Raw genomic sequence first — 24,457 nt, forward strand, 5'->3', positions numbered from 1 at the left:
ATAATGGCCATAACTGAGATATAGCATGAGGGTGGAAAATGCAACTCTTTGCTGTGCCTGCCACATTGGCAGATGAATCCAAATATTTCACAGATGTTCCATAGACTTCAAAACCCCCTTTCAAGTGGAAGGAGGACTTGAGTGAATCGGCTACTAGCCAGAATTTACTAGTATTTGGCTGGTCTTACCTTTGAGAGAAGCCTGTATAAAGTGTCTCTGAGTACCAATGCTCGTTTTGAATTGGTCTTGATTAGCACTCCTACTTGGAGACGCTTGATAAATACAGCCCAGAGGGTTTATAATGGAGACATCCATCACTGAGAGGGTCAATTAATCCCTACTTCAGAAAGCTTGGCTGTCAGGCAGCATTAGCCTCTTGGGACATTCTTTCTAGAGCAATTATAAGGCCTCAAGGGATGTTTTTTTGGTGGTGGGGTTTGAAAGTGTGTTTGTGGACAAAGCTGTCTACAGCCTACTAGTATATCTATAAAATTTGATCTGGTAGGAGTCAATTCTTGTGGATTTTGCTATTAAAACAGTAGACACAAATAAACGACAAAAAAGACATTACCTTTTGTGGCCTGGGGGATAAGGTTGGGAGAGAGGTGTGAATGTCCTAAAACATTCCCAAATCCTTATAGGAACAGAACAGTTCAAGGAAAAAAAAAAGTCAATACAATTTTGCAAAGCATGACTTCTTTCATTCTCACCGTCTCCACTTTCCAACTTCAATTCTGCCTCTCTGGAGGGCCAATTTAATTTCCACATCCAGATGAGATCTTCCGCTCTCTACAGGAATGAAAGAAATGCAATATTGTGTTTATCCTTGTTCAGCTAGCTCTTTTCATTTGGGTTATCAGGGGGAGCTCTGTGGCTCTGGTAATGAGATGAAACGGTGTGTAATCCTATGGGACAGGGCTGGTGAATGATTCTCCTACTAAACTATGGATGAAGTGAGGAAAAGCTTTTTTCCCTAACTTCTTTTTCATGACTTCTTTTTCATGACTCTAAATACTTATTGATTTCTAAATCATATTCTGATGCTTGTGTTTGTGTCAGTCTGATTGTTGCTGAAAGAAAAGGGCTAATCTAACCAACATTCAACATCATACCAAATTCAAAGATGATGTTAAGCTGGTACTTAATTGAGGCTGTAGGCCTCTAGACCTACACCTTAAAGGATAAGGCTGGTGTTTTTTAATGCATTGCTTACCGTCAACAAATCCTATGAAAATAACAAAATCAACAATGCGTTTGCTCTACTCCCGTTACTTTCTGACTACCCACGTACCGTTTTTAGCCGTCAACCCGGAAGTCATTGGATCCAGTTGTAAGCTAAAAACCTTGAAATACAGCTCACAAAGACATAGTTTGAATTTTAAAAATTGCTAACTGTTACCACGAAAAGTCAGACTGTTGTAGTTATTACCAAATCAAATTCAAATGGGAACAAATTCTTCATTACGCCGGGGACTATTTTCGGTGCTACGGAACTGCTTTCCTGAGATCGCAAACGTCTTTACAGCCGGCTTATTAAGTTGTTTGAGGAAAAAGTTGGCCGGCCCGGTGCATCGTGATGATGAAATATGCAGCCAGAGCAACGGCATGGCTCTTTGAAGTGTTTTTGTACATTTGTACATGGACAAGACTTGTTGGCAAAACAAAATCATTGCTGATTTTGTTATTTTCATAGGATTTGTTGATGGTAAGAAATGCATTAAAAAACACCAGCCTTATCCTTTAACTTTTCTTTTGACCTGTACCATGTTGCTCCGTGTTTCAGACATAACGGGTTGAACATTCAGTTCTCACATGGGGTTTGGGAGAAAAGTGCTTGGGGAGGGCAGCACAGTTCTGTTTGTGCTTTGTAATCCAGTTGACCGTCTATTAAGTTCTGAATCATTTGAATTGCCTCCACATCTCTCTGTCTGTCTATCTGCTTTCTGAAAGGCACGCCTCTGACACTGTGCTGGGGCGTCCTCTTGCTCTCAAGAGTGAAGGCATGCCATTAGCTCTCTCAAAATCACTGTAATCTGGGATGTAAGCCTGCTTTCACACTGCTGAAAATTAGCCCCCTTGAAACATGAAAAACTAGAGCAGTCATGTCTTTGGTGACCAATTGAGCATAGGGGCTTTCGGTGTCACCCCACTACATCTCTGACTGTAATGTACCATGAAATTGTCTGCTTTGATATTGTCTCTGACCAGGTGTAAACGCTGTGTTAGAAGTTAGTGTGAAATGGGAAAGGGCAGCATGAAGGCAAATCGTGGCTCCAAAACCAAGCCCATAGTAGTGATTGATGTGAAACTGGGGGGAAGATTGGCTGAAAGTCTCTTGTTGAAATCGTAGTGTTTGTTAGACCACGCCTTTTCCCAGAAGCTGACACAGGTTTCCGCCAATCGCAGGCCTCTCTAATATGGCAGGAACTGGAGGAAGATGAAGAGGGGCTTGACGAAGGCCCCCGCGGCCTGTTCCTCACTGGGCTGCGGCGACGACAAGCGCCGAGGCTGACGAGGAGAGACGAGGAAGACGAAGACGGAACCGAGGGGGCGGTGCGACGGCACCGCAGGCAGAGGATGTCGGATTATTCAGACGATGACTGCGTGCGATATTTCGTTCTAGGGACCCTGGCGGCCGTGTTTGCTCTGTTCCTCAATTTGGTCTACCCTTTGCTTTACAAAGCCAACTGGGGCTGACAAGTGGCTCGTTGGTAACTTACTTATGCCGGGACAAAATTCATATATATAATGCCAGGTCAGCCATACAGGGCGAGCTCAGATATGAACTGGAGACAGGGCCAGTTAACGGTTTTAATACTTAAGGCAACACAGTCGTGCTGATACTCTTGTCACCGCTCTTGAGCAAGAACCAGGTCAAAGTCATCGGCCTTCAGCTAGCCGAATGGAGTCCCATTCTAAACAATACTAAATCACTACAAGTGTCTATGATTTCAATGACTCAGCACTTTGAAATTCTTGTGGCACTATTTCACACATGAATGAAAACTGTCTTGTAATCCTGAATCCTATTGTACACTACTGTAGAAGAACTTGTGAGCCACACATGATATGTATTGTAGGCTATTCACTGCATTGCCTCTATGCATTGTATTGACTCTTATGTCTGATGTAAGTCATAAGTGCTTGTCTCAGCTATGTGTGCTTTTCAACAAGCTTGCTTTTTTAGTGCAGCCTTCTTGACAATGGTACACAGATGATCAGCTCTACCAGCCTTAATCACCCGCACAATAATTTTTTAATCCAGGTGGTAGGCTCCAGGCTTCAGTAACTATACAGTGTAACAATGTCAAGTGCTTATAGTCCAAGAAGTAACTGAATTGGATAACAAAATGAAAAGGCTTATGAAAAGAAACTCTAGATCTCCAGATGAAGCCATTGTCGAAGGCTCCCTGTTGGCATGGTTGCTACACTGCTGCTGCGCTGTTGCACCACACTCTAAAGAGGATTTGTTTGGAAATTCCAGCAGAACTAATGCACGATAGATAAAGGATGCGTGTGTGTGTGTGTGTGTGTGTAGGTGGGTGGGTGGAGGGGGCAGTTCGACAACGGCTATTACTATACAAATAATCTTGTGTTCTAGGCTATATCATGAAATACAGATAACCCTCCATTCCTTGTGTGACCAATTTGAGCTGTGTTGCTTTTAAGTCCTTTAAAAGAGCACATATTGATTATGGGCCTAAAAATAGGAATTTCTTTCCAACACCAGAATGTTTGCTATTTTGCCTCTTTCAGCAGATGTGCTGTTATCCACTTACCTGTTTGCTGTTCTACACATCTAATGTTTTTTTTTTGTCTATAATTTTGTTGGTTTATTTAAATGTGTCTATTATAGTCCTGTATAGATGCTTTCTATTTAATATTTTCAAGCCATAGCCAGTTGAGGATTTTAAACCGTCGGTATGAACTGTTGTAGGAAGTCAAACCTGATGAGTTGCTTTGTGTCTTTTTAAAAACCTGCAAAATGAGATGAACAATGTACTGACGATGCAGTGTAATCCTGCCTGGGTTAAGCCAGAACTTTGTGGTTATTATCAAAGGAAATGCCGTCCACCTCTGAATGTAATGAAGTGTGTTTCAATGTGATGCAATGAACTGTATGAAAAGCTCCAGAGATATCGATTATACATCTGTGGGCAGTTTGGGCAATTCGGCCATAACACATACTTCATTTGTCCCAGGATTCAGTGTAATTCTCTGAAAGATTTTTGATACTGTCTTCATGAGATACTTGTAATTATTTGTTTTGACTTTGAAATCCAAGAGACCTGCATACTGTATTAATTACATAAAACACCCAACGGTATCCCTGCATGATGCTCTAGGCTGTACTATGTTTTTCCCCATTGTCATGTCACTGAGTTGTATTTAACACAGCGCTGAATAAGTCCTCTTGATGACATGTCTTGGAGGAGAAATTCAAACTCAATAACTCTAAATGACCAAATTAATTTATGCTTAAGACTGTTTACAGTGTTGGGATATGCGTCAGATAATGTGCATAATACATCAGCATTGTTTGCTGCTTTAAAGACTAGTACAATGGCAAAAATGTGCAATATACACCTTTATATCTTATACACTGTTGTGCAACATGGTGCAACCTTTTGAGACTCAGAACTGCCCACAGAGAATGTGTTTGCTCTGGTGTTGTGATTGTGAGTTAAAATCGGTCTCAGGGAAATCCCAGTGCTTTCTGGCGTCAAGGCAGGGTAGGGTTACCCATGTTTGCTTTAAATGCTTGGCATAGCTCAGCGCACAGTTAAGCTGTGTATACTTGAGTCCAATATATGCAATCCTGAAGCTCACCTAGTTTTTAAATGCTTTATATGTCTTGTGCTGAACATCGGTGAAATGTAAAATGCAGAAAATGTGAAATCCCCAGGTGCCCTGTTTTAAATAGCAGGAGTGGGTGGGGACAGTGGACTTCACCTGTCAGTTCAGGGGGTTTTCAAGAACTGACAAGCTACACTGTCTTTAACTATCTGAGTACTGTTGGGTTTTCCCTTTAATTGACTGGACCTGACTGCTAATGGATAAGATTGTATATGTATGTGTGTAGTCAGCTATAAGATGCTAGTCATGGAAGTATGCAGTTGATTGGAAAGAATAATCATGACATGTATTTTATGTATGAAAGTAATTGAAGATAGCTGTAATATAATGGTAATCTCTCTCATATGTAATCTAGAGTGATGTGTCGATGAAATAGTTGCAGGTGCTACTTGAAAGAAAATTATAACATTTCATTTCCTTGCAATAACTTCTCTAGGTACCTCCATCCAAATGCTGCTTTCTAATATAAAAAGCATTGTACTGCTTTTTGGAAATAAAACATCCAACCTTTATTGTCTTTATGAATATTATTTCAGTCATTTAACTCCAGAAGCGTAAATAGATGACATGGAGAAAACTGATGAATGTTTACCACATTTATTTTTGAGGCCAGTCAGAAGACAGGAGCTTCTGCGGCTACAAATCTTTACTGTTTTCTCCAAACAGGTGTAATCTCCAAACAGGGTTACAGGGGAAACAATACTCCATAACTGAACTAGCATGATTTACTGTGACACTGATTTATTTTACAGGCCTCTAGCCAGGCACTATTTGGGACAGACCTGGATCCTGAAGGACCCCCTACGCTGACCCCAGAGGTGCCCTCTGACCTCTACGCCCACTCTGGGGACTGTGCCGCTCCATCCTACAGCAACATGGAGGAGGTGGACTAGTCACTACCAGGATGGATGGATGGAAACGCAGAAGAGAGCTGAACATCCAGGGAGGTTCCTGTTGGATTCTGTGTGGTTCCAGGTGGACGCCTGCCAACCAGCAGCTCCACACGGAGGATTGTTTAGTAGCCTGAAGCTACTCCTCAGCTAAAGACACATCAGTGCTTACTAATTACATCGGCATCTACAGGGTGTCAAAACAATGGTGCAATGCTAGAAGATCTGGAGGTGGTCCGTGGGGAACGGGCTGAACTCACTTGTGAAAGACCTTCAAATGCACAGACACATAACGGATACAATACTAACCAGACCCGTCATGATAAACTCACATTTATTGATATTTATATACGTATACTGGCCCATTGACGAAGACTTACAAGCTGTATATGTAGTAATATTCATGCAACGCATATAGTGACACGCACATACACACATAGAAGCTGACACACTCCTATAGTCCCAGAGTTGGCCTAGTCGCAGCTCACTGTAAGCTGATGCTAATCGGGTCTCATTCTCAACCACCCAATTGAGTTGAGTGTGGTGCGCCTGCAGGCCGCCACGCACCAGTGCACCTTTTGATCTGGTTTCAAGCTAAAACTCACAGCTAACCTTGACCAGACCTATTTATCCCTCGCTAATGTTCACATTATTGAACAAGCTACTGTTGATTATTAGGGAAAATATGACGAATTGAGCAAATTTGGGGAGTATGAGTGAAGATTGTTCCTATGTGTGTAAATCCTTTTTTTTTTTCTTTTTAACTCATCGAGGTATTGCCTGGTCTGATGTGTTTGTGACAGAGTATTCTGTAACTTGGATTGAAATTGTAGCAACTGATGTACAAAAAAAATGTGTGATGGGTGCTGGTCTGATCTTGGTTTGGTGCTGGTGTTTTTTTTGTTTTTGTTTGTTTTGTGTTTTTTTGATACAGAGGGCAAATGCTTTTTCTGTCTTTTGTCTGCTTCATAAACCAACCTAATTTGGCTTCTCTTGATTTAGTTTACTCTCTATTTTTTTGTACTCGTTTAGTTATTCAATCCTGTGGATGCGATTGTCAGAGGCTTCAGTATATACTGAAATGTGCATGACTGCATGTTCATACACACAGTAGCCCCTCCGCCCCTCCTCTGAGTGTCAAATATTGACACCCCCACCCCCACCCCCCTTCCAACTCGGCTGCATTTCTTTATTTCTGTTTTGAGTGGATTGTCTTGTTCACCCCTCCCAGCCCTTCCTTTGTATTGGACTGCGTATATAAAGTGGGGTTCATTAAGAATGCTGCTGTGAATACAATATAAATGGTTAATATAAATAAAACCCTTTTTGAGAAGTGCTGACAGCAATGGGTGTTTTGTAGACTGATATTATAATGGACTTGATAGACCAGTTTATATCGGCTTGAGAAAGAGATTCCTGGCTGTGATGTTTTTGGATACTTTTCATTCTTCCCATATCGGTTATGGAAGTACAAACTGCCTAGAGTGGATGACAGACAACCATATTTCATCTAAATGTTTGCAAAGACCTAAAAGTGTCTCAGAACACATTTGGTTACACTCTATAACTTTACCTTACAGCCAAAAATTGGCAAATTTTTCAAATGGCAATATGTCAAGCTCCATTTCACCTGCAGTTGCACAACTATAAATGAAATGTTATATTTTTGAGATGTAGAGCTTTTCTAAAATGATGAATCAAGCTTATATTCTCACTGTCAAAATATCAAATCATTTGACTAATGGCCGCTTGCAGTTATATCGCTGTAATTATGTTTGTCACTTCAGCTGGCCTTATTTAACCCTTAGAAACAAACTATTCAGGCCCTTTCTTGTTTACACAGCATGCACACTGAACACACACAAAATTCTGAATGTAGGGCAAAAGGTTGCAATGTTTGTGTATTTCATGAATAAAGTCCAGAAAAGCCATGGTCCAGTTATGCTTAAGATAAATATGCTTAAGATAATTATGCCTTAGTAGAAAGATTATTTGAACTGTTGCAGTCTTTTAACAAAAAAGCCTATGGCAACACTCAGTGTTATGAGTACACACAGCTTAGTTTAAGCAGTATAAATGTTTCCCATAGGAATCAGTGTATTCAGAAGCAATGGCAGTCAATGAAAAAACTAAATCCAGATTCCACTGTCTCAGAAATGCCATGTCCAAAACACATGAATCTTTGCACAGACATACTCAACTCACACATACTATGAACATAATATGCAAATAGCCATAGAAACTTGGGCTAGGCTACTAATACAATACAATTTTTAGAAAGTGTACACAAGATAAATATAACATTTATATGGGTAAAAGGTAACAGACAATTTTGAGGAATACATGAAATATCAAACACATTTTTCTTGATACAATATAGCAAAACAACCGCCGAACATGAACAGTTTGACCTTGTTTTTGCATCCTAAGGTTAAAGCCGCTTATTTATAACTGTAAAACTATAAATTCATCACATAATGTATTACTGAAAAGCAAAAGGAAGGTCCTCCAGCGTTGTACAGCGCCGGCAGATGGCGCTCGTTTCCGCCGCCTGGCAGTGTGCAACTACTGTCTCACTGAAGAAGAAGAGTACGCGCGGAGAATGAGGAAGTAAATAATCATGAGTCAAACAGCTGAGAAAAGCCGGTTGGCTCGCAATTTTTAGGTAGCTCACTCTCATACCTCTATATCTTCCGTAGTATCTCCACCATGGCGGACTCCGGTGAGAACAGCAGCCTTCACGACGAAGAAAGTCTCGGGACAGACAGTGGAAATGTCCTCGAGTCTGTTTGTAGGGCAGGTGACCCCACGGTGACGGTCCCCACGGGGCTGCTGTCCTCAAATAACAACCAGAGGAAAAAGTTAATTCTTCACATTGACCTCAACAACACCATACTGGTGTCAGACGCCGTGACGGGCCAGGGGACTGTCGCTGCTCTGGACTACTTTCTCACCACCGTGACCTGGGGACAGATGAGCAAACACGGTAAACTGCAGATTCACATTTTCGCTAGTTTCTTGCCATATCAGCAAGGGTTGCTAGGAGTTTGCCTCAGTGTGCTCAGGCTAGACAAAAGCCCTGATAGATTCCTATCGTATTGAGAGAATTGTACGCCAAACTCCTTTAAAAAATCTGGCAGTTTAATGTTGCCTGGATTATTGGTATAGACATACCTTTGCCCACATTCTTAGGATCCACTCTTCAATTCGGCATGTTTTCAATACACTAATTAGCTCTTTTTTGAAACAAAATAATCAACTTTTATAATTGGTTATTCCCTGTAATTCCCTCTACAAAACTCACCGTGGGCGGTAGCGAGCAGTGAGAGCCAAACCACAAAATGTAGATTTCGTTGAAATTAAGTGCATCTTTGTGAATCACTTATATGCCGAATGCAGCAGAACATCCTAACAATTTGTGAAAGGTCTTAAGTCAAGCTTTATGGTGTGTACATTTGCCAATAAGCAAGACCACATTAAATTGACAGAATTTTAAATGGAGTTTGGGACCACATATTCTCCACTAAAGAAAGAACGGAATGTGTCGGGGAGCGACACCATCCAGGACATCAGGTACACAACCAGTGACTGCAACATCAATCAGTGACACAAGGCCTGTTAGGAAACCCAGTATAAGAGCAAAAATTAGTCAAGAGTCAAAATAAAACCAATCATGAATATGTAAAATCAGTTAAATAAAAATAAGTGCTAGTTGTTTGTAGAGCACATACCCATGGAGTTCAACACTTGACTGTGTCAACATAGGTGCTGTAATTAAATGACAGTTATTGAAAAGATGACAACACTTTCAATCACATCTCTATAAAAGTGTATCATACTACACAAGGTAGATTATCGTTAGGCAGCAGACAACAAAGTGAGAGTGTCAAAAATGTATTCAAAGGTTTCTTGGCAACAGAATATGTTTGAAGTGTAAGGACTTCACCAGGCATGCCCTGTATATCACTAACTTAAATAAGCCAAGTTGTGTGTCCATATTGTTCAGAGAGTGCAGTTTGGTCCTCATTAGTTGCAGTGAACAGATAGGAACTCCAGTAAGAAATTTAGGACATCCTTAGGAACCAGGCTCATGACAGTGTACTGTAATAGCTTGTGTTGTGTTGTGGAGACCCACTGGAAACCAATAGTTTACATTCAAAAGCATTTGGTGAAACCTTGTTCTCTTCACTCCTCTGCAGGAAAGTGGGAGTGGCTGAGCGACTCTCCCTCTCTGCTCCCACCCTGCGAGGGCGCTATCAGCTACTACTCCCAGTTCGGACGGGTAGCGGGCTTCACCTCCGCTGCCGGACGGCGTTTCCGGGGGATTCTGGACGAGCATCTGGACCTGCTCCGCTGGCCCGAGGGCCTCAAGGCAAGGATCCTCTAAGAGAGAATAGAAAAAATGTGTCATGGAAAATACTGCTCTCAGAATAAACTTCTGATCTTAGAAGTCTGCACAAGTTCTACTCTGACTTGACAGGCAAACTGGTACCGAGTGATCACTTCTTTCTGTCATCGCTACTTGTTATACATGTAGCGTTGAGGCCTAGATTGCAGCCTAAGCAGTTATATTTCTCTCTCTTTGAAGGGAGAATAGATAGAAATGCCACATGGAATATGCTGCAGCCTTTACAGCTGTCAGGGGCTGTTAAGCCGTGTAGAACAAACCCCTCGCCGGCTTTAGGGGTTAGAAAATGCTTGCGAATCAAATCTACACTGGAACCAAAGATATTAAATTCCTGTACAGTACACTGGCAAAGTAGCTCTGTCCATATATAGGTGTTTGAAAATAAAGGAGATTTCCCATTTGCACCAATTCCCTATACTAAAGCAACCTGAGGACTGCATCTTTATTGTTACTTGTTTATTTTTTGTGCATGTTTAGTTTTATCGATCGTTCATGTTAGACACCCATTAGTTATTCTCAGGCTGCCAGTCACAAGGACACTCTGTGGTGGTTGGTAGTGGCTATGGCCATAAAGTAGCCTGTGTAAACCTCCCCATTCGCAAACTTTATGTAATGTCTGTACATGTTTTTTTGGCTTTTTTTGGCCAGTGTAGAGAATTACAATTAATATTAAAAAGGATTGTAAGTCCTGCTAAACTTAAACTCGAAATTGAGGTACAATCTGGAAATAAGAAAGTGGGTAGCTATGAGTAAAGGCAAAGCCTAAAACCTGATTAATCCTGTTATCTCCTTCAACCAGATGGGCGGTTTCCCTTTCTGAGGTGATTTTCACACTTTGTCCACCATGCCTCCCTTTTACAATGGCGAATTTCTTTGTGCTACTACACTGCTAGAACGGCTGATTTTCCCAGATTAGATTTGACTCCAGTCTGTTACACTTCCCGCCGATCGGTTTGACTGTTTGATGCAGTTATGTGTTAGTGACCGTTCCCCGACTTCTGTGTTCCTGCAGGGAGACAAGGAGCTGGCCGTGAAGGGAGAGGATGGACGGCTGTACCACTGGATCCTCCCCTCCTTCTTCCAGCTGCTGAGGGACTTGGTGGAGGAAGGGCGGGAGTTCGCCATCCTGTTTCGCACCTTTGGCACCGACCTGCCTCGTGTGCTGAGTGCTGTGTCCAGGGCATTGAACCAAGGGGCTCATCCGCTGTTCCCTGATCTGCCCGCTCTAAAGGTACAGTAGGATCTAGGGCTGGGCGATATGGACCAAAAATCATATCTCGGTATTTTTAGGCTGAATGGCGATACACGATATATATCTCGGTATTTTCTACTAAGTGAGCTAAATGTTCAGTTGTAAGTAGGGCTGGGCAATATGGACAAAATCAAATATCACAATATTTTTGGCCAAATACCTCGATATCGAGATTGCGACAATATTGTAGGGATGACTATTGGTGCTTTCACAAAATATTTACACAATGAGATTTTTGATAAATAATCATCAGTAATGTGGATATAATGACTAAGTGGGTAAAGGCAAATAATAGAACAGCTAGAACAGTCTGGTAAGTTCAGAAAATTACATCACTTTACTGTAATGCAGCCTTTAAAACCAGGAAAAGACAACACTTATGCCATATCACGATATTACGATATCCAAAATCTAAGGCGATATCTAGTCTCATATCACGATATCGATATAATATTGATATATTGCCCAGCCCTAGTAGGATCACATTCATTCATTCAATAATAAGCCATGAGATCAGATAGAATATGCCCACCTTTCAGCCTGAATACAATAGGTGTAATGCGGCTATAATGGGTCAAGGCAGCACAGATGACTTTGAATCTAGCCTGTGGATCGCATGTAAAAATGGTTCGCACAAAGTGTGATACTGTGAAGGTTTGAAGGTATTGAAGTGTTTTAGGGTGGATTTTTCCTTTAAATTAATATCTTTCTGATCAGCATTTATCAATTTAACAGACAATAATGGGCCGCTGTGTTCAGTTTTCAGCTCAACTCTCTGTCTTTTATTTGTGTGTGTGTGGGTTTGTGTTTAGACGACTCCGATAAAGTATGCGTGCATGTGTGTGTGTGTGTGTGTGTGTGTGTGTAGGGCATTCATTAGGGTTGAGTGGAAAAATTTTCCTCTGGGCAGCATGAGGCTGTATGCCAACATCCACCCTGCACACACACACACACACACACACAAATGCATGCAAAAGCACTCTCCCTCACCTCCCCCCTAGAGTGTTTTGTACCTGTTAGCGTACTGGAGTGGAACACATTGATTTCTTGAGGGGAGAGGGGGGTTCAGGTGGAGGGATGGAGGGATGGAGGGAGGAGAGGTGCAGCAGATATCAGAAAGTGAGCCTGCCAGGCACGGCTAGCCGCCCTGAGGAGAGCGCAGCAGACGTCTTATTCAAACAGTCGGCTGTCAGATGCTATTTATCTCCGGGTTTAGACAGGAAGGGCAGGGGGGGAAATCAATGGCGAGGCATAATGTGATTGTGCAGGTTTGGAACTCGCACTCGCGTTGTTTCCCCGCCTCGACGGGCTCCTCTCTGCTTCCACACACTCCGCTGTCATGTCTGGGAGATGGGTGCAATGAGGCAAATATGCCCGATTAAAGGAGTACACCAAGTTAGTGGGAGATCGGCCCGTTGGTCAACTTGCCCTTTTAAGTGATAAGAACATCAGACTCATCCATGTGTTCCCAGTAGATCTTTGATTCTTCTGGTGCTCTATGCTAACTCTTTAGCAAACACTATGGTGAGTGGTAGTAGGCGACTAGCTTTATCTCAAAAGTGAAAAAATAAGAACTTGTATCGGCTCTAAAACTAAAAGGTGAGTAATCTTAAATAATGTGATATAAAAATAACATCCTGTTTTGAACTACCTGGCACTACTTTCCCTGTTTCCATGGAAGTGAATGTGGTGTTTTTTTTTCTTTATTTTTAGACTACAGCTAAAAATCACTGCACAGCGGATGAACATGTGGTTGCTCACCTGAAATAGTTCCAAAAATAAACCTGGCTGCATCAGCCATACTGAGTTAATTAAATTTCATTTTTTCAATTCATGAATCTGCAGGGCATATATTAAAAAAACCATTAACTTTTTATTACTAAAGGATAGTCGCCTATTATCACTCAGTGTATGTAAAAGAGTCAAAGATCTACTGGGGACACGTGGATGATTTTGGTGTCTATGTTCTCATATGGGCCAATCTCCCAAAAACTTGGCGCTATTCCTTTAGGTGGGGGGGAAACTGCACAAAAAGCCTCTTGAACATTGTATTAGCCGAAAATAATAGAGGATTTAATTGGAGAGGAACAGACGCCAGCTCCTCTTGTTCTTAAATTGTGCATTAAATTGAATTCTAAGAAAGTGTGCAGGAGGTTTTCTTTTTTTAACTTTGCTATATCATGCGTCAAGAGTCATTTATCATTTTTATGCAGTTTTAAGAGTTTTTGGCTCATTATCTTAAAGGACTGCTCACTATTGATCATAAATGTACAGAGCGGAATGTTTTTTTTTTTTCGTGAAGATGGTACATGCCTTTTTTATGTTTTATGTTCCTGCCAGTTGTATTGTCGAGGAAATTTAACGATCTCACGCAAATTAATTTCAGATCAGAACTGCTGGAAGCCTGGTTTTAATAGCGAAGTCATTTCACAGAAGTTCCTCTTTGTTCTGCGCTGATAGCAGAATTCAGAGCTGCACTCCCTCTCTCTCTAACACTTCCCCTCCTCCCGCTCTTTGCTCAGTTAAGCGTGGACGTGACTCCGGGCAAGATCCGCTGCAGTAAGAGGGCGGTGGTCCTGAGCCGGGCCGAGGACCGGGTGTCGACGCGCGACGGAGAGAGAGCCCTGTACCGGTACCTCAGCTCGGTGCACGGCCTGGGGGGCTTCCAGGACCACTTCGACTGGTGCGTAATGCTCCTCAGGCTCTGCTGCCCTCCGCTCGCTGGCCTACAGTTGTCTCTCCATCATCTACATCCCTGTCTCTCTGTCCAGGTGGGCCAGTAACACCTACTCCATCCTGGGGGGGAAGCCACTGTGGGTCGACCCCTTTGACCAGCAGGTCCAGCACATCTTCATAGACGACAACATCAGACAGAACGACGACGACACCATCGTGCATCCCATGGTATGTTTATATTTATTTTGCACATGCTTAAACAAAATGCATGAAATGGACCCCAGAACCCCAGAAAGCCAAGCGTCATGACTAATCCCCTCTCTCCTCTCCGGTTCCTCCTCTTTTTTTTTTTTTTTGTGTTTCCCAGGTCTTCATGGACCCGGACGGCACTGAGACGCGTACAGCCTGCACCTCCGAGCTCTACGACATCAGCCTGGTCCAGAACGACCTCCTGCGGGCCATCTCCGACCCGTGCTACTTCACCCAGCGCGTCCGCATCTGCCAGGAAAACTACGAGAGGAATCTCCAGCAGGGGGCGGGCTAGAGCGCAGTTCTACCTCCCTCCCTCTCTCTGTCTGTCTGTCCGACAAACCTCCGACATAGGGTCCCGTTAACCCCTGACGTTACACTCCCAATGCAGATAGAAGATGCATCTAGCGCTGTAGGTAGGGCTATCTGAGTAGCCATTTTTAAATAAGGGTGTGAAAGCCCCCGTGGAGGAAGGTTTCATGGTCAAGTGTGTAGATGGAGAGAGATCATTGTGCAGCTATCATCGAAGAGCAAATATTCTAGAGAATCTCCACTAGGAGAAACTTCATGCACTTGAGTAAGATTTAGAAAAGGGCAGCAAGGTAGAAGTCATGTAGAAACAGTGCAATGTAAAGAGACTTACATGTGAGTTTTCAATTCATATTAAAAAGTTGAATCCAATATATACCATATCTACTCCAGGACAGCAGTAAGTGGACTGTCCTGCCTGCAGAGGGGATTGAAGCCAGCTTATACAAAGAGCGCTCCCAGTCAAATAGGGGAGCTGCAGTCCTAGAGAGAAGTCAGGACAAATATTTAGCCTGGACTCTGTGTGTTTATTGTCCTTCCCAGTAGAGGATGGGACTACCTCAATGGTCTGCTGAGAGGGAGAAAAATGTAAAGTAGCCACTTGTACTGTAGTGCCATGGCATGGCAGAATTAGATTTTAGTGTCTGCTGTCCCAAGGCGAACCCCCTTGAGAGGGGTTTTCGACTTAATTAAGCACCAAAGCGGCCAGGCCAGACACTTTGATTGCAGCAAAGGGTCTGTGACAAATCGTGCCGCGGGAGAATCGGCCTAATTTTCCTAAATTTGTGTCGGACAGCATAATCGGGGGTCAGATATGGTCAAAATCCTTCAAAGTGTTACATCTGCGCCTAGAGAGTGGAAAGCACTGCGTTTTGCTTTAGTTCCTTGCATACCATTATTCTCAGGGTGTGTGAAAAGCCACTTACATGTATTATTTCTGTGCTGCTGCTTTTCTTTTAGATTGTTAAGAAACCTTATTTTAACTTGGTCATCGACTGCATTGTTTACATCCGTTCAGAATGGACAGCTAATACTTGAATATTCCAAGAAGATGGAGTGTTTAACTCTCAAAGAAGCACCTGACTACTGAGTCCGGCTGACTAGCTTCACTTAAGGGTAATACTTTACATAACATACAGCACATTATGAGTGCGTTACAATCAGAAATTGACATGCAATGATTCACATTGTGCTCAAACTCTGGCTGTTGAACACATTCTTAGATGACTCTCACAGCAGATTCATAATACAATACATTCATCATTTTCTGATGTGTACATAATGTGTGTATGATGCATACGTCATTATGCACTTACAAAGTGTTACTGGTTGTCAGAGTAATTTGATTACACAAAGCAATACCCAGAATGCACAGAGACATAATTTGGTTGAATATGGTTTTGGGGTTTGTTTGCACTGATGGTTACCTTGTATTGTTAACTATCGATCTTACTTTTTGAAAGCACTCTTGTCTGAAGCATTTAATAATGTTCAATATGTGCGGGTGTCATCTTAATTCTTGTTTGAGGGTTTTAGCATTTATTTATTTGGAAGCTTGAAGGGAGTGGATTTTTAATTACTATATTTTCCTCAGGTCATTTTTAAACAGACACCACTGAATGCAAAGAGAGAGGCATAAATCTGAAGAAAAAACCCTCAAACACAGGTAGTCTTTCTACAGTACTTTAAGTAAAGTGAAGCAATATGAGTGTGCTTGAGTCTTTTTTGTGATGTAGGGAGATGCTTTTGACTCCCTCGAACAAGATAAAGTGTATGTGATTACACTGCTAATGAAAATGCAAAGAGAAAGCTGCGATATAAAGCTTTGTTGGTGATGATACCATTAACTTCGTTGCACATGGAAGTCAGACTCGCATCACATGTAACATCATGCATTCTTTTGTTACCATGCCTTTGAACACACATCACATCACATCTGGACACTTGAATGTTTGAATATCAACAAACTTTGATTTCTCATGTTTATGTTTTTTCCCCCGATGCTGATGAAAGTTGTGAACAAGGCTCTTGGCGTTCAATAAACCTTAATAAGGTTTTTTAAAAATGTCTCATTTCATGGTGTTTTGCATAATGATAACCTGAAGGATGCTATTCCTAATAGCTCTACTAAGAAAAGGAGCACTTTGAATAGTATGCTGCAAGTTAACAGGCTACATTTCTATTTTAACGTATTACTCACAGAGATAGGTGACGGTGAATCGATTGTGCCTTTAGGCTGCCATGACACCATGAAGCGGGTCAGTATGTGATCAATGGAGGAACGCGGATAAGGAGCCAACAGACGACTGTATTAATGCTTTTCAGATACAATTTGTGTGCAGATCATGGATGTGCTATTGATCGCTAGATGCTTGCGGTGTGATTTGTTCATGTGTGTCCTTGGGCCAGGTCCACTGGGTGTTAATTAGAGGTCTCAACAGCAAGGGAGGAAAGTAACCAAGTATATCTACTCCAGTACTGTGCTTTGGTCTTTTTGAGGCACATTAAAAGGACCTTAATACATTTACTTCCTGACATTTCAAAGCAAATGTCCTTACATTTTACTCTGCTGCATTTATGAGCAAACCTACAGCTACTTGGAGTTACTTCAAGTGGAAATAATCGCGGGCGATTAGACCAAATGACGAGGTAAAAGCCTCCACGATACAAGGCTTCCTACCTCTGAAAGTGTACTCAACATGCACTTTTAGGAACATTTTTGACGCTCAACTACATTTAATTTGGGTACTTCAAAACTTTTACTTGACAGGAATCTTTGAAGTGGGGAATTTTGCTAGAGCACACTTCCATCAGAGTATTTCTACTTGTATTCTAGTGGAACATTTGTGTATAATCGACACCTCCGGTATGGCAAAGGTCACACCATTAGTGCAAGTTAGTGTTACAAGTCGATGCCGGAGTGCTTCAAGGTTGATGGTGATGGATGATAGCAGTGGTGCAGAGAGACTACTGGTAATTGATAGGACAAGTGACAATTTAGCCACAAAGGAAATAAGAGTGGAAGTGACAGCTGTGATGGTTCCAGTGGGAGCTACAGAAGACACTGGTTATACAGTTCCTTTTCTGGGGAGCTCAGCTGGAACATTAAACCAAATGTATTCAATTTTCTCCAGATTTGTCGACTCCTCTCTAGGCGACTCACTGTTCTACTCTGTTCCGCTCTGCTCTTCTCTATTTAGTTCTGCTCTGGGCTATACTAGTCTACTTTTCTCTGATCCATCCAAACCCTCATGAAAAAGTATACACAAAATCATTTTGGCATATTCCTGTAGGAATATTATAATAATGGTGTAGTGAACTCATTACTGAGTTCCACTGAACCACTATAAGGATATGACACACAATATTGAATGAGGTTGTTTGTTCTTCATACATATGTATAAAGTCGTCATAAAGATCACAAGAACAGGAGACACACACACACTCTTTAAATGTTATTTCTTTATGATGTTGGTTATTTGTTTCTTGGCTTTCTTTATCATGACCCTCAACTCCTTTAACCATGTTTGTAATGCAATATGAAATGTGCTTTATACGTTTGTGATATTAAATTAATTCCCTAAAGGAATATTATATTGTTTTTTGTCAGGGAAACGATAGCCAAGAGAAAGCATGAGGATACTCTCCCTCCACAGGAGGGCAGCAGTGCAGCTTTTGGATCAGCTCACCTTTAGCAGCAGCATCCTACCTGCAGGTGAGTGGAGTTACCTGATATTATGAGTAGTGAAAATCCCTTCTAAACGAATGACTTCATCGCGTTTCAAAATAGCACAGTTGTCCATAATGCATAAGAGGAACTTTAATGGAGAGGGTCGCACGTACATGTTGAGGGGAAAGGGGTGATGACTGGCGGAGGGACAGCTGGCACAGTGACACCAGCAGCACGGGTTGGTGCTGTTATGGGATTGCGCAATTGCGCACTGTCGCCCCGGTGAGTGAGGGGAGGAGACGGGAAGAGAAGAGAGGGGAGGGGAGGGGAGACAGGAGGGGGAGAAATGTTGAGCCAATGGAAGGAGAAAGCTGCTAACTGTTGGCTTCGCTGGAATCAGTCACCGCACAGGTCTACAGGAGCAATATTTCCACCGCTGTCCTCCGCCGCTCAGTCTCAACATGCGGCGCTCCTGTCCAAACATTTACGCGGACCCGCTCCGGCGAGCTCCGACGCACCGCTGACTGCGCCTGACATCCACCCAGAAGGTAATGATTGTTTTAACCAAACTTTTTCCACCTTATTCCTGCGTCTATTTCCAGCTGGCCTACCGACAGACAGCTGCGACTGTGTTTTTTTTTTTTTTTTTTTAACCAGGTTACATACGCACGACTTGCCCGTGCTACATGTCATGTCCTGCTCCTGTTAGGGAGACTTTTGATTTCGAAGGTTGATGCGAATGTTGCTTATATTCGCGTATGCCCGGTGCGCACTTCGCCGCAAAGCAACCGCATCTCGTTGCACACGAGATGCTCCGTGGTCGGGCGTTGCGGAGAGGCAGCAAGTTGCGCGCAAAAACGCCCACGACTCACGGGCGTCAAACGGGTATGGCACGATATGGACACGCGGCACACCTTTAGCCTGAATGAGTCCACATTCAGGATCTTGCAGTTTTTTTCTATCAATAAAATGGTGGGCAAGGCTCGAGCTCAAAATCGCCAGAAATCTGTTTGGAAACCACATCTTAAAAAAAACACATCAGGGGAGCATTCAGGACCAATGTTCCCTATAAGCTGTGTGCGTCTCTGCAATATAGTTTGCTGACCTGCATGTAATAATGTATCACATTGACCAGTTGATGTCTTGTCAGTCATCAGTCATTGCTTCACTTATCCCTAGAAATGTAGCGGTATATACGCGGGTTTGGCAAGTTTTGGTGACAAATGATATTAGATGCAAGACTTTGCCATATAGGGTTTAGTGAATGGACGCCCCTGTAGCTGGACTGTATTGTATTGTATTGTTTTGGGGGGAGTGGATGTAAGGCTGTTGTGAGTTTTTGCATAAATTCAGGGATTCAAGGAAGAAGGTGAAGCGCAAATCCACCCAGCTGTTCAGTGAGATGCGTCTTTTTTCTTTAGACAACCCGGTGCCAGCTGCTGCTCTGGCCAACATCTGGACGCGCCTGTCAGTCAGAGAGACACTCTGCCTGCCAGATATACCACCGCCTTTATTCTGGTTCTGTGTTTCCCTGCTATACCAGAACCACTGGAAGTTTTTGCTCTCTGTTGCTGGGGTTAAGTGTGTATCTTCAGAGAGAGAGAGAGAGACCTCGTGGAAATAAGGTTGATTGCTTTTTCTGCTCTCCCTCTCTCTCACTTAGTTTTCTCTCTCCCCATCCCTCCATCATCTCTGCATCCTTATAAGAAAAGCATCCTACTGTTAAAGCACTGCTGTCTGGCCCCGGCCTGCTAAAAAGATTGTTTGTTTTTCCTCTAACAGAGTCCAATTTGTACCACTCTTGTATCCTCACCTCTCTCTCAGTCTGTGTTGGTGCTACTTCTCCCATATGATCTGTAATGATAGGTCCTAACTTGGTGTGAGCCCATTTGCATAATGAGGATTACAGCTGACACGCAGCGTCTGGCCTGTCTTGCCGGATCCAGCAGAGAAGCCTAGTGCTGTCGCAGCTCTCATTGTGCCAACAAAATGCCACCTTCAATCAGGACCCAGCAGAAAGCCCAGGAGTCTGCTTCTGACAGAACAGGCTCCGTCTCTTTCGCCCTCGCCGAAGTGGAGCAATAGAGCCAGGGACAATGACAAATGGACTGTCTGGAGTATGAAATTATTGATGTATGAAATTAGTTATTGATGTTGTAGTTGGCACAATGCTTGCTTGATATAAATGGATGGAATTAAAATGCATGAATTTTGTTTTATAATTATATATAATGTGATTAGCATTTAGGTCAGCATCAACCACAAGCATTGCCAATTGATTTGCTTTATCCATTAATTGGTTTTAATTAGCATCGGTTCTGGTGTGTGTGTGTGTGTGTGTGTGTGTGTGTGTGTGTGTTAAAGAGGGAGAAAGGCATTATTATGATTTGATTTTTGCTTTTTTTTTTTTTTTTTTTTAACTCAAAACATGTGACTTGTCTTGTATTGAACAAGTGTTCCAGCTACTCTACAGCTAAACTGACTGCGGAGCTGAAACCCCGGTCCAGAACTGGACACGGTCCTAATGCTGCTGAGTCGCCCCATGACAAGAGCAGCAATATATTTTTGATGGAACTGGTTCCCGGGCTGAGTGACTGAAATTCACATCCCCTCTACCTCTCTGCTGCTCAGCTTTTATTTTGTTTCTCTCTCTATCTAGCACTCCACTCTCACCCCATCATTTTATAGTGACAAGAACATTGCGAAGGCGATGGCTCTCACCCTTGCACTTCTTACTATTGGTTATGACTACTGGATCTAGGAACTGAGGCTTATTCTACTGCTGCAGTTGTTGTCAGCCATTCTGTATAACAACACCAACAAAATGCCTAGAATGTAAATGGAAAACTCAGCTGAAAACATTTAATGGACAGAGTTAGTGTGTGAGTGTGCAGTACAAGATGTCTTTGGATGTGATTATGGTGGTATGCTTTGCTCAGCAGTCCCCCCCCCACCCCCCCCATCCCACCCCACCCCCCATTAACCCAAGCACAGCAGGGTCCTCATATCCCCGGATGAGCGTGGACCGGAGCCAATATTCCCATCAGAGGATTAAGTGGGACGCTAACAGTGGACAGGTTGAAGATGCAGCCTGACAACGCAGGGGGGTTTCCAGGCTCGGAGGAGATGAACTGAGGGAGAGAAAGAGAGAGAGAGAGGGAGTTCAGCGCGAGGGAGGTGCAAGTAGAGAAACAAAACGTTTCGAGCGGCCCTGGCAGCTGGCAAATCGGAGAGCGGGCACTTTTAATTGCAGGATGTTTGATTATAACGGGAGCGGGGGGATGAGGTGGGGACAGAGAGAGAGAGAGAGAGAGAGAGAAAAGAGCATGTGTGAGAGAGCAGAAAGAGCACTCACCTCATTCCCATGTGGTCTTTCTCTCTCTCTCTCTCTCTCTCTGTGAAGATACATACTTAACCCGGCGAGCGAGCCCGTTTCTCCGTGAGGCTGGTCCACCTGCCAGCGGGCCACCGCCACGTTAATTAAAAAGCTTGTAGAATCTGGGGCAATGGCTTTCAAACCAGTTAGGATGCTGTCAAGTCCTGTGAAGAGCACAGATTACAGCACAGGCAAACAGGTTTGTGTGTGTGTGTGTGTTAGGGACAGCAGCTGCCTTATTGTTTAATTATACTTTATTGTTTATGTGATTACTCTCATTAGGACCATTGGCTCCGGTACCAGTCTAGGAGGGAGAGGGGGGGGGGGGGGGGGGGGGTTACTGTTATTGGCTTCATTCAGAGACTGGAGAATAGAGAGAGTTTAATTCTTGGGAACAGGAAGATGTGTAATTGTTGTATATCCAATTCATATAACACCAGTGATTCACGCTTTATGTTTTCTGGTTTGTTTGGAATAAACAGAAGAGCATGAGCAGTGACAGCCACCATGGCTGAACAGACAAAGAGAAGAGCGCCACCTACAGAAACTCAAACTGTATCAACGGAAAAAGACTTGACACCCTGTTTGATTGACAGGTGATCTCTGGGAAGAGCAAGCAAACAAAATAACAACCCGAGGAACTCGAGGATTACCACTCTAAGCTGTGGTTCGTGGCTCATAATATGCTGTGGGACCTGATATGACAACTAGCATGTTTTACTGAACGAAGGTTACAGGATGAGAGGAAAATCTCTCATTTGGGCTGAAAATGTTGTAAATGTTTACTACAGGCGCATTAGCCCTGGTAGCAATTTAGAGCGGGTAGCTGTTTGAGGGTTTATTGAATAATTACGGTAATGGCTTAAAGTATTAGTTTAGTATCGACTGTTGGGAGTGCAGAGAGGATGCAGCTCAGCGAGGGAGGTAGCTGTTTGACTGTTTGAAAAGATTGCTTTGACTTCTATGTTTGCCAGAAGCACAGAGACTCTTAAACGGAGGGAAACAGGTAGCGATGCGATTGCTTTATATGATTGCTGCCACTTGGAGCGTTGGGTTTCATTCTGAGTTTGCCAGAGGCGCAGAGACTCTTCAGCTCATGGAGACGGGGAGCTATTTGATCGCTTTGTGTGATTGCTGCCACCAGAATCACTGACTTTGATACTGGGAATGTATGAAGCATTGGCACAAAGGCTGCACCCTGCCCACCAAGGAGCCAACACTCAGGGAAGCTCAGTTTCATCATGTGATTATGTATTTATACACACACACACACCTGGATCCACATACACATGCATTCTCTTTTTCTCTCCCTTTCTTTATCTTTTTCTCTCTCTTATTGCCTTAAGTGTGACAGCTGGAGTGACTTTGCTTATTGGATCTGTCACTGTCTGTCTGCGGGCAACATGCTGTCTTTTAATGCAGCCATTGTAATGCAGATGGTGTAATTCGCTGCAGATTAATTGATACCCTGCAAAGAAGTGGGAGGAGAAAATCTCCGATGGCATTCAACTCCAGCGCCATTATGTATGCAGCGAGCAAAGTGCTGCTTTCATCAGTTTCGTTTACTCTCACTGTGTGTCTGTGTTTTCTCGGCCCTGCTGCACCTCTCTGTCTCTCTCTCTCTCTCTCCCGCACTCCTTATGTCTCGCTCCTCCTTTGTACTTCATTAGTGGCCCCTGAGGTCCTATTCTCTCCTGCTTCTACTACAGGGGTTGAGGGAGAGGGAGGGGGGGTGAGGGGTAAAAGGGCAGGTTCTGGCATGGTTGGTGTAAGCTTGATGGTGATCCCATAGGATGCTTTTTTGAACGTGCATGCAGCTTTTTTGTTTGGTCACAGCAGGCGCGCATCAGCTCCAAACTGTACACCTGGTGTTTTGGGATTCCACTGGGCGCTCTAAGTTGAACATGTCTCAACTTTATCCACACCGCACACTATGTCAGTGTCAGACAGAGAGACAGTTAGCAGCACCTGGAGGAAAGTAAACAGCCTCCTACAGTTCCCTGACAAGTGCCATTAACTTTAGCTACATCTTCCGTTTCACAATGGGCTCCTCATCCTCTTCTTTTTTTTAAAATGTCATTTTACCTTTATTTAACCAGGCAAGCTATTTCTCCACATCTCCACATCTCCACATTTCTCCACATCTCCACATTTTATTGGGAGAGCATGGAAACTGAGAATGGAGAAGCTGTTTATTTGAATGTATGACTTTGATTTGTATGATTTGATTATTATTTGTATATGGTTCTTGTTTGTTTGGCGGAACTCAATGTATTTGTGTCTTGTAAGCCCATACGGGCTGGGCACCATGTGGTGCACGACACATTAATAAAATCTATCTATCTATCTATCTATCTATCTATCTATCTACAAGGTGTAATTATCAAAACGTATATGGAAAACATTCAACAATGTTGAAATACTGGGCGGCACTTATTAAAAATATATATATCTTTTTTTAATTTGTGTTTTTAAGGGCTTGCTACAGTTTAACTGGCAGCTGGAATATATCTGAGACCATGTTTTCCATATAAATGTTTTCTTTCACTAAAGTTCCTGCAGCTCTCCATTCCCTTTCTCCTTCTCCTTCAGAGATCAATAAAGTATTCCATTCACATTCATTCAATTGTGGCTCTCTAATTGCAGGCCGACGGACACAGCACCGTCCGGCTAGAGCTAGATTCTAACTACAACATTAACTTTATTCCTCCTTGGGTTCTGTTTCTCATCAGATGTGTCCTTTGTTTCCCTTCTCTTTCTCATTCTCTAT

General features: G+C 42.9%; 2 protein-coding genes across 5 annotated transcripts in view; both read left to right on the forward strand.

Moving 5' to 3' along the window:
- The window catches only part of usp19 (ubiquitin specific peptidase 19), a 29,375-nt gene extending 22,295 nt beyond the window's left edge, over positions 1-7,080 (forward strand). For 2 of the 4 annotated variants that reach the window (XM_071927536.2, XM_071927537.2), the window contains exon 26: positions 5,610-7,080. In XM_071927536.2, coding sequence (XP_071783637.1) covers positions 5,610-5,750 — 141 coding nt within the window. In that variant the 3' untranslated portion in view covers positions 5,751-7,080. Of the gene's footprint in view, positions 1-2,406; positions 5,368-5,609 lie in introns of those variants that run through there. The other 2 variants (XM_071927534.2, XM_071927535.2) reach the window with 1 other exon arrangement.
- Positions 7,081-8,450: 1,370 nt separating this feature from the next.
- LOC139933451 (uncharacterized) lies at positions 8,451-17,086 on the forward strand. The gene is made up of 6 exons (XM_071927532.2): positions 8,451-8,733; positions 9,947-10,119; positions 11,168-11,386; positions 13,930-14,090; positions 14,179-14,311; positions 14,451-17,086. The coding sequence occupies exons 1-6, from the start codon at positions 8,457-8,459 to the stop codon at positions 14,625-14,627; spliced, it is 1,140 nt and encodes a 379-aa protein (XP_071783633.2). The 5' UTR covers positions 8,451-8,456; the 3' UTR covers positions 14,628-17,086.
- The last annotated feature ends 7,371 nt before the right edge of the window (positions 17,087-24,457 follow it).

The sequence above is a fragment of the Centroberyx gerrardi genome, chromosome 14, assembly GCF_048128805.1.
Source record: "Centroberyx gerrardi isolate f3 chromosome 14, fCenGer3.hap1.cur.20231027, whole genome shotgun sequence".
NCBI classification, from domain to species: Eukaryota; Metazoa; Chordata; class Actinopteri; order Beryciformes; family Berycidae; genus Centroberyx; species Centroberyx gerrardi.

Bases quoted from the DNA above. Each gene is read 5' to 3' on its own strand.
- LOC139933451 (XM_071927532.2), top strand. From the start codon at position 8,457: ATGGCGGACTCCGGTGAGAACAGCAGCCTTCACGACGAAGAAAGTCTC. The intron at 8,734-9,946 runs GTAAACTGCAGA...ACTCCTCTGCAG, and splicing joins GGGACAGATGAGCAAACACG to GAAAGTGGGAGTGGCTGAGC. The intron at 14,312-14,450 runs GTATGTTTATAT...TGTGTTTCCCAG, and splicing joins ACACCATCGTGCATCCCATG to GTCTTCATGGACCCGGACGG.